Source organism: Ornithorhynchus anatinus, chromosome 19 (assembly GCF_004115215.2).
Source record: "Ornithorhynchus anatinus isolate Pmale09 chromosome 19, mOrnAna1.pri.v4, whole genome shotgun sequence".
Classification (NCBI taxonomy): Eukaryota; Metazoa; Chordata; class Mammalia; order Monotremata; family Ornithorhynchidae; genus Ornithorhynchus; species Ornithorhynchus anatinus.
In genome coordinates, this window is record NC_041746.1 from 28,303,262 (window position 1) to 28,318,612 (window position 15,351).

Here is a 15,351-nt window from a genome sequence, read left to right on the forward strand (position 1 = left end):
TTGGGAAGAGGACAATACCACAGTAAAATAGACACAGTTCCTGCCTACAACAAGCTTAACAGTCTAGAGGGGGAAACAGACATTAATATAAATAAATTACAGATACAGATAGTTTACCGCAATCCCCCACGATAACGGGAAATGCCTCCTTACCACGTCTAGAGGGGCATAGTCAATGTCCTCCAGAAGTATCCAGTGGCCTTTGGTGACAGCTTGAGTCAGCGTTCCCGGCTGCCACACAAACTCCCCCGGAACGTCAGTGCAGCGATACATCCCCAGCAGCATCTGCGAACAAAGCATTTTCTTGGTCAGTCAATCGTATTTACTGGGCGATCACTGGGCGCGCAGAGCACTATACTAAGGGCTTGGGAGAGCACGATGTAACAGACACATTCCCTGCCCACATCGAGTTTACTGTCTAGAGGGAAAAGAAATGACCTCGCTGAGGAGGGTCGCCCCCGCCACAACACGGCCACGGTCCATCACGGAGGAGACGCGGGCTCGGCCGGTGCCGAGCATGCAGCAGGACCCGTCCACGGGGCCCGGCCGGGAAGCCGCCGCCCGGGAAGATCTCTGGGACGACCATTCGGGCGAAGACGGCGGAACAGATATTCTGGCCCGGCCCCCGATCTTGGAGCACCCCCTGCCCCGATACCTTACTGTCCGTCTGGTCCCCGAGCTGGACTTTCAGAAGCCGGGGGGAGCTCCTCCTCCCCGTCACGGCGGCCAGGTGCTCGACTAAGGTGGTCTTTCCGGAGCCGACGGGTCCTTGCAGCAGCACCGCCTTCCTGGAAGCCACGGCCGTGGCGAGGCTCTGGAGGTTTTGGCAGATGGATTCCACCAGCACAAAAGACCGAAGGTCGGCATCCTGTTTAGGGAGACAGAGAACTCGGTGTCACAAGCAAAGCCACTGAGGACATCCTTCTTTCTGAGCACCTCGAGGGACAGGGGAGTTGTGTATTCTCTTCCGGTGATTAGTTCAGTGCTTACGCTTAATAAATATCATTAATACTAAAAGGTGCCTATTGGCTCCCCAAGCAAGCCATGGGTATCGGGCTCTAACTCCCAACTGCTGGGACCATTTTCCTCCAGAAACATTCAGTTCGTGTTTCCCACTCCTCAATAACTTCCCAGTGGATGCCCATTCACCTCCACATCAAAGAGAAACTCCTTCATGTTGGCTTTAAGGCATTCAATCACCTTGCCCTCTCCCACCTCACCTCCCTGATCTCCTACTCCGACCCAGCCTGCACACCTCACTCCTCTAATGCCAACCCACTCGCTGTACCTCGATCTCGTCTACCTCATCGCCAACCTCTCGCCCGCATCCCGCCTCTGGCCTGGAACGCCTTCCCCTCTTGATATCCAACGATGGCTCTCCCCACCTTCAAAGCCCTACTGAAGACACATCTCCTCCAAGAGGCCTTCCCTGACTGGGCCTTCCTTTCTCTTCTCCTCACTTCCGTGTTGCCCTTGTGCTTCGATTTGTTCCCTTTATTCAACTCTCCCTCAGCTTCACAGCACATACATCCCTATCCGTAATATATTTATCTATATTAATGTTCGTCTCCCTCTCTAGACTGTAAGCTGACGTTGGGCAGGAAACGTGTCTACCAACTCTTTTACATTGTTATAGTGTATTCTCCCAAGCGCTCAGTCCAGTGCTCTGCACGGGGTAAGCACTCAAAGCATGATTAATCGACTGCAACAGAGATAACGGAATCCTTGGACCCGGAGATCTCCGGGGCCTCAAAAGTTTTTTTTGAGGAACTTCGGGGGACAAGCTGTATTTAGACTCCCTTTCCATCCGTCCCCTGTCACCTGACTGACGAAGGGGCCTGGAAAGGACCTTTCAACTGTATATAAGGTGACCATTGGGAGCTGAAGGGGGGAAGGGGCCCCCCTTCTTTTGAAGGTGTCATTAAGGTACCGGCACCCACCGTCTCCACATCCAGAAAACCCGGTAGCTCTCGGAAGGCTCAGGGAGTAAGAGGGATCAGGGATGGGGAGACTCCATCCTTGAGCGGGGGAAGAAACTCTCCCACCGCCAAGGTCTGCACGTACTTGCTCTTGGGAGGCCGGCTGCTGCCGTGGCAACAGCACCCCGCACACCGCCGTGACGTTGGCCGACAGGTCTCCGGACACGATGGTTCCCTGGGCGTACTGTAGTTCCTGCTCCCTGACCCACAGGGCGGAGTCTGGATTAGCCAAAACCAAGGCCTTCTCGACATCCTGCAGCTGGGCTTCTTCCATTAACCTGCGGGAAAACCAGATCTTCCTCTTAGCTAACCCAAAGGCCAGGTGCTGCGTGGCCCCTGCTTGACAACACGGCCATACCAGAGGGAGCGGGAGGGGGCCCGGCCCCCACTCACTTCAGTCGGAAGTGGATCAACTCCTCCTCACTGAAGATCTTCTTGAGGAAGGCCGACTTGTGCTCGTCGTTCATACAGGTAACTAGAGCAAGGCAGTTGGCAGTGTACCTGAAAAGAAGAGACAAGACAAATGAAAATCTGACACAGCCCACCAGGTCAGTCACGCTCCAGAGAGATCTGAGTTTTGGAGACAGGCCTACTGCACCTGGTGAGGAAAAACACAGAGCACAGTTGGAGAGGAAAGAACCGGGCCATCTTCCCCGGGCAGATGTGTTTCCCAACCCCTACGTCCCAAACGTCAAGCCTCCCTCCAAATCGACGTGTGACTGACAAAGAATCCAGTGTCGGATCTCCCCTACGGTGGCACAGAACCAGGGATATTATAAGTTAGGCAAGATTCATGGGTGAGCATTCCTTAATGCGTTACTAGGAGGGAAAGTGAGGGAAAGGAGAGCTGTTGGATGACCCATCCAAAGGCTTAGGATAGGGGTCCAGCTGGGCAAACCGTCACAGAGCTCCTCCCTGCATCCTGCTGCCTGTGATTATTGTTATTTATGATCTTTGTGAAGCTCTTACTATGCACCAAGCATCATTCTAAACACTACGGTAGATTCAAATTGTTTGGGTCAGACACAATCCCTGTCCCCCTCGGGGCTCACAGTCTAAGAGGGAAGGAGAACAGGCACTGAATCCCCATTTTACAGATGAGAAAACCAAGGCACAGAGAAGTTAAGTGACTGGCTTAAGGCCACCCAGCAGACAAGGAAAGGAGCAGCAGGTCTAGTAGAAAGGGCTCGGGCCAGTAAGTCAGATTGACCTGGGTTCTAATCCTGGTCCGTTGGGTGACCTCGGGTCAATCACTTAACTTCTCTATGCCTCAGTTACATCGTCTGTAAAATGGGGATTAAGGCTGTGAGTCCCATGGGGGACACGGACTGTGCCCAACTTGATTAACTTGCATCTACCCCAGCACTTAGTACAATGCCTGGCACATAGTAAGCGCTTAACAAATACCATTAAAAAAATGGGAATTGGGGGGCAGAGCTGGTATTAGAACCCAGGTCCTCTGACTCTCCAGCCGGTGCCCTTTCTACTACGCCCCACTGCTCCTTTCCTTCTTTTCCTGGCCCTCAGCTAAACCCAAACAGTATTTATGTCTCAATATATACATTTCCCGGGCAGCTTAAAAGGAAGGGATGAGGAGGAGGAGAGGGAAAAAGTGTTTCGGGTTCCCACTGAAATGATTGAGTGAGAATCACCGCATTGGACGGACTTCTGGTCCGCCCTAGGAATGGCTCTGTTTTTGCATTCGCAGCACTCCAAGTGGGGTAGGACGATACGCTATCACTTCCATCAGGGCCGTCGGAGGGTGTTCAAAATTTCTTAGGAGAGCAACCACCGCAACGATGGGAGGACACCGAAATCTCCACGTACCATCGGACCAAGGTGTCGTGGCTCCTGAGCAGCGGGACGCACACGCTCCAGTCCCACGCCTTCCGGAACGCCTTGGGCTCCTGCCGCAGGAACCGGAAGGCCGCCTCCATCAGGTCCCGCAACTTCATCCGGCGGAGCCCGTAGCGGACCGGGTTCGAGTTCGAACTCTCCAGGAACAGCCGTTGGAACACCGGGGCCGTGTCCTGAAAATACTTCAGCGCGAACCTTCCGAGAGAGGAAAGTCAGTCAGCCGTACTTAACGAGACATCAGAACAAGTCGACAGGCATCAATATAAATAAATAGAATTATAAATATATACACCCATCAAGACAAGTAAACAGGCACCGACAGCTTCAATATAAATAAAATTATAGATATATACACAACGAAACAAGTAAACAAGCATTAATATAAATAAATAGAATGATAGACATGTACCTATATACACAAGTGCTGGGGGTTGCGGGGGGGAGGGGGGTAGAGCAAAGGGAGAGAGTCGAGGCGATGGGGAGGGGAAGCTGAGGAAAGGGGGGGCTTAGTCTAGGAAGGCCTCTTGGAGGAGGTGAGCCTTCAGTAGGGCTTTGAAGGGGGGAAGTGTGCACTCAATACAGTACATTAAACTCAGTGGGCCCTTTATAAAGACCACTACTTCTATCGAATAATGCAAACAATGATGCTGTCCACAAGACCTCCACAAAACAAACTCTCTATACATCTAAGCCCCTCAAAATTGGTCCCTGTGATATTTTTAGTGGGCTTTTGCTGAGCTGTGTGGGGTACTTGTCTTCCGAAAGGCTCAAAGCACTTCGATTCCCTCCTCTTCCCACACTCGCAACAACCCTAAGAAGTGACAAAAATTTTAAAGCGGGCTCTCAGCTATTAATCTATCAATCAAATGCATTTACTGAGGCTTACAGTGTGCAGAGCATTTTTTTTCCCCATTAAAGACGAGTTCCTTGGAATCCCTGGTCTTCCCTTCTTTCCAGGAAAACTCATCCCATCCTGCCCAGACCTGACTTTCGCCGAGAAAGGCCGAACCGTCATCCGGAGAGATACCATTATGGAGAAAAAAACGCGTCTACTCACGGAAGGACATCAGGGTGGTTATTGATAAGTTTGCTCATGGCCACACAGAGCCTCTCATGCAGATCGTGGTTCAGTAGACCCCCGGCTTTAATGGTCTCGGCATTTCTTTCCAGCAAATCCAAGAGGAGAGGGCGTAGTTGGCGGCTGATCAGGATGGTGCATTCTTTATCCAGAAGCAAGTGTGCTAAGGTGTTCAGGAGGCATTGGCGGTCTTGTTGGGTCCAGACCTTGGGGAGAGGAAAAAAGGGCACTGAGATAAAGGGGAGTGCATCATCATCATAAATAATAATGATAGCGTCTGTTAGGTGCTTACTACGTGTCAGGCGCTGTACTAAGCGCTGGGGTGGATACAAGCAAGTCTGGTTGGACACAGTCCCTGTCCCACATGGAGCTCACAATCTTAATCCCCATTTTAGAGATGAGGTAACTGAGGCACGGGGGAGTGAAGTGTTGCCTCTTGTCAGAAGCAGCAAACAGGAAACGTCTATCAACCTCAGGATGTGAGTCTGCAGACAAACTCCTTCCCTCTGGTGATTCTGCGGGAGGCTCAGAGACCCAGGGGGTTCTGGGGGTGTCAGTCCCAGCTACGGCTTGCATTTTACTTGGCCTCCCCAAGAGGACTGGCAAGTCAGTTTCCAGCAACCAGAGCAAAAGGCGAAGAAAGAAAACCACAGCCCAGCCCCCAGATGCCACCTGCAGAGCGACAATGGGGCACGGGGGAAAACCACATCTCCACATCTCACTAGACTAACAAACTGCACGCAAAAGAACGCGAGAGGAACCATTTCATCTGGTTCCCCCGCCCTCCCGGACCAGGTTGGACGGTGGTATTTGTTAATTAGTTTAAGCCCGTCAAACGGCAGGGACTGTCTCTATCTGTTGCCGACTTGTTCATTCCAAGCGCTTAGTACAGAGCTCTGCACATAGTAAGCGCTCAATAAATACTATTGAATGAATATTTGTTAAGCGCTCACTATGTGCCAAGCACCGTTCTAAGTGCTGGGGTAAATACGAGTTAATCAGTTGGACCCCGTCCCTGTTCCCAAGGGGCTCACAGTTGTGATCCCCATTTTACAGATGAGGTAAATGAGGCCCAGAAGTTAAGCGTGGCTCAGTGGAAAGAGCCCGGGCTTGGGGGTCAGAAGTCATGGGTTCGAATCCCGGACCTGCCACTTGTCACCTGGGTGACTTTGGGCAAGTCACTTCACTTCTCGGCGCCTCAGTTACCTCCTCTGTAAAACGGGGATTAAGACTGTGAGCCCCACGGGGGACAACCTGATTCCCTGGTATCTACCCCAGCACTCAGAACAGTGCTCGGCACATAGTAAGGCTTAACAAATACCAACATTATTATTATTACCCATGGTCACACAGCAGACAAGTGGCGTAGCTGCGATGACAACCCAGGCCTGTGCTCTGCCAACTAGGCCATACGCTGCTCATTTTAGCAGAGTTTCTGGGGTCAAGGAGTTAGAGGCCCGCTCAGATTGGTTCCAGATTCAGAAATCCTGCCACCCAGGATCAGAAACATTTACTTTGCCCACCTTCAAAGCCTTACTGAATAGACACATGTCCTCCAAGAGGCCTTCTCTGACTAAGCCCTCATTTCCTTTTCTCTCACTCCCTTCTAAGTCACCCTGCTTTGCTCCCTTTATTCGCCTTCCTCAGCCTCACAGCAGTTATATCTATATCTGTAATTTCATTCCTTATATTCATGTCTGTCTCCCACTCTAGACTGTAAGGTCGCTTTGGGCAGAGAATATATTGGTTATACTTTACTCTCCCAAGCACTTAGCGCTCTGCACATAGTAAAGTGCGCAATAAATCTGATTGACTGTCCTTAAGAAGTTTCATAGCCCAGTGGAAAGAGCACAGGTCTGAGTCAGGGGGCCTGGCTACTAATCCCTGCTACGCCACTTGTCTGCCGTGTGACCCTGGGTAAGTCATTTAACTTCTTGTGTCTCAGTTACCTCATCTGTAAAATGGGATTTGAGGCGGTGAGCCCTACGTGGGACAGGGACTGTCACCAACCTGATTATCTTGTATCTACCCCACTGCTTAGTACAGTGCTTGGCACATAGTAAGTGCTTAACAAATATCATTTAATAATAATAATAATAATAATAAAACCCCCCAAAACACACCTCTGCACCTAAAGACAGATGGAGAGAAGCGTCCTTCACCTCCTCCCGCTCACCTCTGCCACTTGTAAGAGACAAACCAGAGTTCTGGGAAAGCCTGACAGAACAATTATTTCTTCCATTCATTCCATCGTATTTATAGAGTGCTTACTCGTTGTGGAGCACTGTACTGTACTGTGTCCTCTCCCGTCTCTTATCTTGAATGGCAAGATCGAATTTTGTTAGACTCTAACTCCAAAAACTGCTGAAGTTTTAAAACGTTCATTCCACAACAAGTTTACAAAACTCCAAAGATTACTCCCCAGAAATATCACTTCTGTGGTAGGCGTGGCCCTTCACCATTCTGCTTTCTCACGCCTTAAGGGGAGCAGGGGTGGAAAAGCGCTCTGTTAAACAAAAGCCTGAAGGCCAATTTATCAATCCCCCACTTCTGTACTCCTTCAACAACCCTGGCTTCAAATAAGTAGGAAAGACGATGGCTTTAAAAAGTCAATGCTGTCAAAGACTTTGCACCTACAACTCTCCACGGGCTTGGCAAGAACTATTTTGGAAGGCCTAATTGAATTATCTTATGCTACTAAGGCAAGGCCAAACGTGCAGCGCTATGCCAACATAAAAAGTGCTACGTACTGAAAGCGTCACCATCCGGTTCCTTGAAAACAGAGTGCTAACAGAATATACTTTCCCATCGGAAAAAAATGTAAAACACATTAGCAGGCTCCCAAGATCGAGCAGGTCGACCAAAACAACCTGGAGGGCAGCAATCCCCCCAAATAATCTCGTTTGTCCTTTCCTGCAAAGGCATTACTGAGTTGTAGTACCAGGTGTGCCTTTTTTGATAAAAAACAAGGGGTTCTGCAGTCAGAGGATCTGAGTTCTAATCCTAGCGCTGTCAATTGCTGGCTGTGTGACCGTGGGCAAATCACTTAACTTCTCTGTGTCTTAGTTTCCTCGCCTGCAAAACGGGGATTAATTCCTACTCCCTCCTGACTGTCAATGCCATTCCACATGCCTCTTTTCTCACTCGGCATGAACAGCTGCCACTCTCTGTGTCTTTATTTAAAATGACATTTGTTCATTCATTCAGTCGTACTGATTGAGCGCTCACTGTGTGCAGCGCACTGTACTAAGCGCTTGGAAAGTACAAGGCGGCAATAATCTGTCGAGCGCTTACTATGTGCCAGGCACTGTACTAAGCACAGAGGTGGATATAAGCCAATCAGGTTGAGCAGAGGAGGACTCGCAGACTTAATCCCCATTTTACAGATGACATAACTGAGCTGAAGACTGTTGTGTTTATGTGTGTGAGACAGAGAGAGACCCCCCCAGGATATGTTAGCGTGTGCTTGAGTATTTCTATTTTTATGAGTCTGAGAGGCAGGCCACCCTGGACGGCTTTCTTTTCTTCTATTGTTCTCTCTGAAAGTGCTCAGTACTTAACAGTGATCTTGCCCATAGTAGGTACTTAACAAATACTCCAGAGCCCAGGGCGGATCAGCAGGTCAAAGCGGGCAGGCAGCAAGGGCCAGAGAAGAGCAGAGATGTAGTATGTCCAGGTTTGGGGTTTCTCCGGCCTTGAGCTGGGCCCCCTTGACCCGCGAAGCCAATCTTCTCGAGATCCGGCATTCAGATTTCTGAAACTCGGGCGCCTGGACTCGGCTCAGTCCTTATCCCAGCCGAGCCCCAGCGTCCTCGAGCAGAGGCAAATTCCCTTTATTTAAATTGATGCTACTGATGCCTGTTTACTTGTTTCGATGCCTGTCTCCCCCCTTCTACACTGTGAGCCCGTTGGGGGCAAGGACTGCCTCCCTTTGTTGCTGAAATGTACTTTCCAAGCGTTTAATACAGTGCTCTGCGGAACGGAAGCGCTCAATAAATACGACCGAATGCTTCAATGAGGCACAGGCAGCAGGGCATGGAAAGGCAGCAATGCAGATCCTGGAGAAGAAGGCCCAGACAACTCTCCAAACAACACCAGTCCACCATGATTCTTTTCATTCATTCAATAGTATTTATTGAGCACTTACTATGTGCAGGGCACTGGACTAAGCGCTTGGAATGGACAAATCAGCAACAGAGACAGTCCCTGCCCCTTGACGGGAGATTCTTCTGAGTGTGTAGAGTGAACCGATGCTTTCTGCTCGGATTACAACTCCCAACCCCTGAAACAAAATTGCTCTTTGCTAATCTGAAATCCCAGGGGTGATTCCAGGCCCTCCCAGAAGCCTTTCCAGGGAAAGGGTCTACCGGCTCTCGTATCGCACTCTCCCAAGTGCTTATAACATGGCTCTGCGTACAGTAAGCGTTCAGTAAATATCACTGAATGATTGGCTGATTACCTAGCCCACTAGGCTACCTCACTGAATTTAGTAGCGCTCTGCACACTGTAAGCACTCAATAAATACGCCTGAATGAACCCTCTCTCCAAGACAGCGGGAGCCCAAGTTTTCCAGTAAACTCTGGATATATTCCCAGCATCAACACAAACTTTGCTCTCCTTTCCACTGGCCCAATCGTTCTTGATCTTTGACTTTTTTTAAAAAAAACCCCACACATTTGCAACTTTCTACTCCATCCACTACCCTCTAAGACCGGCTTTTCGACTTCAGTTTCCACTGGTCTTTCTAAAGACCTACAGCTTTTAATTAGGATGAGAACTGCATTCGTTCATTCAATAGTATTTATTGAACTGCATCATCCGATTCTGATGATTTCCACCCGGATTTAACACACGCAACCACAAACGACTGTTCGACGATCCTTAGTTTTTAAATAAATGCGGCCTCCACCTTTACCCACGGAGAATAAATTAGTGAACATCGCTCCTCAATGTCCCTGTAGGAAGCCAACGGAGAAGGTCACCCCTCGCAACCACCCCCAACTTGGGGTTCTGCTCTGAGAAGAGCCTTCGAAAAGCTTCCTGAAATGACGATTTCAGGAATTTTTGATGCTGAATGTTCATTCATTCATTCAGTCGTACTGATTGAGCGCTTACTGTGTGCAGAGCACTGTACTAAGGGCTTGGAAAGCATAATTTGGCAACAGATAGAGACAATCCCTACCCAACACGGGCTCACAGTCTAGAAGGGGGGAGACGGACAGCAAAACAAAACGAGTGGGCATCGCTACCATCAAAATAAAGAGAACCATAGAGAAATGCACATCATTAATAAAATAAATGGAGCAATAACTATGTACAAAATCTGCACAAGTGCCTTGGGGAGGGGAAGGGGGTAGAGCAGAGGGAAAGGGAGGGCTCAGTCTGGGAAGGCCTCCTGGAGGAGGTGAGCTCCCAGCAGGGCTTTGAAGAGGGGAAGAGAGTTGGTGTGACTTTTGGTTACCTTCTCCCGTCAGGTCCCGGGGTTACGGGGCCCGGGGAACAACTTGGGGGGACGAGAATCCCTGGCTGGGGTTTGATTTGGGAGTGGGGATTGGTTCTGCGGAGGGTGGAAAGGAAGACTTGTTCATTCCAAGCGCTTAGTACAGTGCTCTGCACATAGTAAGCGCTCAATAAATACTACCGAATGAAAGAAATGGGGGGCAGGCGGCCCACGGTCCTGTTCTAAACGCTGAGCCCGTCGCTGGGCAGGGATTGTCTCCGGCTGCCGCCGAACTGTACTTTCCAAGCGCTCAGTACAGTGCTCTGCGCACAGTAAGCGCTCACTAAATACGTCTGAATGAATTGAATGAATGAACCCGGTTCCGCCCCTTCAATCAACCTGACTGCCTTGTATCTACCCCAGCGCTTAGTACAGTGTTTGGCACATAGTAAGCGCTTGACAAATACCATTATTATTGCCATTCTCTGTGCCTCAGTTCCCTCCTCTGTAAAATGGGGGATGAAGCCCGTGAGCCCCACGTGGGACAACCTGATCACCTTGTAATCCCCCCCCCAGTGCTTAGAACAGTGCTTGGCACATAGTAAGCGCTTGATGAATGCCATCATTATTATGATTGATTCTCCGTGCCTCAGTTTCTTCCTCTGTAAAATGGGGGTGAAGACGGTGAGCCCCACGGGGAGCAACCTGATCACCTTAGCATCTCCCCCAGTGCTTAGAAGAGTGTTTGGCACACAGTAAGCGCTTGACAAATGCCATCGTTATCGTGATGATTCTCTGTGCCTCAGTTTCCTCCTCTGTAAAATGGGGATGAAGACGGTGATTCCCCACAGGGGACAACCCGATCACCTTGTACCCCCCCCCGGCGCTTACAGCAGTGCTTGGCACAGAGTAGGCACTTGACAACTGCCATGATCATTATGATGATGATGATATTCTCATCATAGGGATGAGGAGGAGGAGGAGGAGGAGGATGGTGATGGTAAGTGTGCCCCCCTTCCCCCCCAGCCCATGTCCCCGGGTCCTGGGGTCGGGGCTCCAGCCCTTCTGGCTATCATAATAATTATTATTATTTGAGAAGCAGCGTGGCTCAGTGGAAATAATAATAATAATGTTGGTATTAGTTAAGCGCTTACTATGCGCAGAACACTATTTTAAGCGCTGGGGTAGATCCAGGGTCATCAGGTGGTCGCACGTGGGGCTCACAGTCTTCATCCCCATTTTACAGAGGAGGTCACTGAGGCCCAGGAAACAATAATAATGTTGGTATTTGTTAAGCGCTTACTATGTGCAGAGCCCTGTCCTAAGCGCTGGGGGAGATACAGGGTCCATGGAGCTCACAGTTTTCATCCCCATTTGACAGATGAGGTCACTGAGGCCCAGGAAACAATAATACTAATAATGTTGACATTTGTTAAGCGCTCAAGATGGGCAGAGCGCTGTTCTAAGCGCTGGGGGGAGACCCAAGGTGATCAGGTTGGTCCATGTGAGGCTCACAGTCTTCATCCCCATTTTCCAGATGAGGTCACTGAGGCCCAGGAAAGAATAATAATAATGTTGGTATTTGCTAAGCGCGTACTATGTGCACAGCACTGTTCTAAGCGCTGGGGGGGGGAGATCCAAGGTGATCAGATTGTCCCCCGTGGGGCTCCCAATCTTCCTCCCCATTTTGCAGATGAGGTCACTGAGGCCCAGAGACTAATGATGCTAATGTTGGTATCTGTTAAGCGCGCTTCCTCTGTGCAGAGCACTGAGCTAAGCGCCGGGGGAGATCGAGGGCCCATGGGGCTCCCAGGCTTCCTCCCCATTTTGCAGACGAGGTCACTGAGGCCCAGAGAATACTACTACTAATGTTGGTATCTGTTAAGCGCGCTTCCTCTGTGCAGAGCACTGAGCTAAGCGCCGGGGGAGATCGAGGGCCCATGGGGCTCCCAGGCTTCCTCCCCATTTTGCAGATGAGGTCACTGAGGCCCAGAGACTAATGATGCTAATGTTGGTATCTGTTAAGCGCTTACTCTGTGCAGAGCACTGAGCTAAGCGCCGGGGGAGATCGAGGGCCCATGGGGCTCCCAGGCTTCCTCCCCATTTTGCAGACGAGGTCACTGAGGTCCAGAGACCAATGATGCTAATGTTGGTATCTGGGGGAGATCGAGGGCCCATGGGGCTCCCAATCTTCCTCCCCATTTTGCAGATGAGGTCACTGAGGCCCAGAGACTAATGATGCTAATGTTGGTATCTGTTAAGCGCTTCCTCCGTGCAGAGCACTGCGCTAAGCGCCGGGGGAGATCGAGGGCCCATGGGGCTCCCAGGCTTCCCCTTTTGGCAGATGAGGTCGCTGAGGCCCGGGGAAAGCGCGGGGCCTCGGGAGCCCGAGGTCCTGGGTTCGAATCCCGCCAGCGGCGCGCCCTCGGGCCGGTCCCTCGCCCGGCGCCTCAAAAGAGGGGGGGGGGGGAGATGCAGGGGGCGCGCGCATGCGCGCGGGAGGGGGGGGGGAGGGGCTCTCCCGCGGCGCAGGGCGCTGTGCTAAGCGCTGGGGCCCGCGGCGGGGGCGGTGGGTTCCGGCTCACCCGCTGCTCCAGGAGGCGGCTCAGCTCCCCGGGGCTCTTGTCGGCGACGCCCCGCAGCGCGGCGGCCTCCGGCCGGAACCGCAGGGACTCCATGGGGGCCCGCAACGCTTCGCGCAGCCCCGCCACCGCCCGCCGTCCACGTGGGCCCAGCACGGCGGCGGCGGCGGCGGATGACGTCACCGCCCCCGCGTCATCACCCCGCGCCCTCCCCTCCCACCGCGCAGACTCCCTGCCCCGGGGGGGGGGAGGGGGGGGCTGCGCGCCGCCGCCGACAGACTACAAGTCCCGGCATGCAGCGCGGCCGCAATGCACGCTGGGAGCTGAAGGTCCCTTTCCCCCCTTTTAGTCCTAGTCATTCATTCATGCACTAGGTATGTAGTGAGCGCTTCCTAGGCGCAGAGCACTGGGCTGAGCGCTTGGAAGGGAGAGATCGGTGACAGATAGACATTCATTGATTCAAGAGGATGTGTTGAGCGCTTCCTAGGTGCAGAGCCCTGGGCTGAGCGCTTGGAAGGGACAAATCAGTAACAGATATTCATTCAATAGTATGTATTGAGCGCTTCCTAGGTGCGGAGCACTGGGCTAAGCGCTCGGAATGGACAAATCGGTAACAGATAGGCATTCATTGATTCAAGAGGATTTATTGAGCGCTTCCTAGGTGCAGAGCACTGGGCTGAGCGCTTGGAAGGGACAAATCAGTAACAGATATTCATTCAATAGTATGTATTGAGCGCTTCCTAGGTGCAGAGCACTGGGCTAAGCGCTCGGAATGGACAAATCGGTAACAGATAGACATTCATTCATTCAATAGTATGTATTGAACGCTTCCTAGGTGCAGAGCACTGGGCTGAGCGCTTGGAAGGGACAAATCAGTAACAGATATTCATTCAATAGTATGTATTGAGCGCTTCCTAGGTGCAGAGCACTGGGCTAAGCGCTTGGAATGGACAAATCGGTAACAGAGACAGTCATTCATTCATTCAAGAGGATTTATTGAGCGCTTCCTAGGTGCAGAGCACTGGGCTGAGCGCTCGGAATGGACAAATCGGTAACAGACATTCATTCATTCAATAGTATGTATTGAACGCTTCCTAGGTGCAGAGCACTGGGCTAAGCGCTTGGAAGGGACAAATCAGTAACAGATATTCATTCAATAGTATGTATTGAGCACTTCCTAGGTGCAGAGCACTGGACTAAGCGCATGGAATGGACAAATCGGTAACAGACATTCATTGATTCAAGAGGATGTGTTGAGCGCTTCCTAGGTGCAGAGCACTGGGCTAAGCGCTTGGAAGGGACAAATCAGTAACAGATATTCATTCAATAGTATGTATTGAGCGCTTCCTAGGTGCAGAGCACTGGACTAAGCGCATGGAATGGACAGATCGGTAACAGAGAGAGACAGTCCCTGCCCTTTGACGGGTTTGCAGTCTAATGGGGGAAGACAGGCAGATAAGAACAAGGTGGTCAGGTTCATTCATTCATTCACTAGTATTTACTGAGCGCTTCCTAGACAAGAACAAGGTGGTCAGGTTCATTCATTCATTCACTAGTATTTACTGAGCACTTCCTAGACAAGAACAAGGTGGCCAGGTTCATTCATTCACTAGTATTTACTGAGCGCTTCCTAGACAAGAACAAGGTGGCCAGGTTCATTCATTCACTAGTATTTACTGAGCGCTTCCTAGACAAGAACAAGGTGGTCAGGTTCATTCATTCACTAGTATTTACTGAGCGCTTCCTAGACAAGAACAAGGTGGTCAGGTTCATTCATTCACTGGTATTTACTGAGCGCTTCCTAGACAAGAACAAGGTGGTCAGGTTCATTCATTCACTGGTATTTACTGAGCGCTTCCTAGACAAGAACAAGGTGGTCAGGTTCATTCATTCACTAGTATTTACTGAGCGCTTCCTAGACAAGAACAAGGTGGTCAGGTTCATTCATTCATTCACTAGTATTTACTGAGCGCTTCCTAGACAAGAACAAGGTGGTCAGGTTCATTCATTCACTAGTATTTACTGAGCGCTTCCTAGACAAGAACAAGGTGGTCAGGTTCATTCATTCACTGGTATTTACTGAGCGCTTCCTAGACAAGAACAAGGTGGCCAGGTTCATTCATTCACTAGTATTTATTGAGCGCTTCCTAGGTGCAGAGCACTGGGCTAAGCGCTTGGAATGGACAGATAGGTAACGGAGAGAGAGAGTCCCTGCCCTTTGACGGACTCACGGTCTAATCGGGGGAGACAGACAAGAACAGAGTGGTCAGGTTGTCCCCCGTGGGCCTCCCAGTCTTCATCCCCATTTTACAGATGCCCCCATTGCTATTATTAGAGAAGCAGCGTGGCTCAGTGGAAAGAGCCCGGGCTGGGGAGTCAGAGGTCGTGGGTTCGAATTCCAGCTCTGACACCGGT

General features: G+C 50.9%; 1 protein-coding gene across 4 annotated transcripts in view; it reads right to left on the reverse strand.

The window, feature by feature from the left end:
- The window catches only part of MDN1 (midasin AAA ATPase 1), a 98,560-nt gene extending 85,500 nt beyond the window's left edge, over positions 1 to 13,060 (reverse strand). For all 4 annotated transcript variants that reach the window (XM_029047349.2, XM_029047347.2, XM_029047348.2 and 1 more), the window contains exons 1-7: positions 12,940 to 13,060; positions 4,894 to 5,120; positions 3,807 to 4,031; positions 2,373 to 2,480; positions 2,065 to 2,257; positions 656 to 868; positions 154 to 285 (exon numbers count right to left, since the gene is read on the reverse strand). In XM_029047349.2, the coding sequence (XP_028903182.1) occupies positions 154 to 285; positions 656 to 868; positions 2,065 to 2,257; positions 2,373 to 2,480; positions 3,807 to 4,031; positions 4,894 to 5,120; positions 12,940 to 13,032 (1,191 nt within the window). In that variant the 5' untranslated portion in view covers positions 13,033 to 13,060. The remainder of the gene's footprint in view (positions 1 to 153; positions 286 to 655; positions 869 to 2,064; positions 2,258 to 2,372; positions 2,481 to 3,806; positions 4,032 to 4,893; positions 5,121 to 12,939) is intronic.
- Positions 13,061 to 15,351: the final 2,291 nt, after the last annotated feature.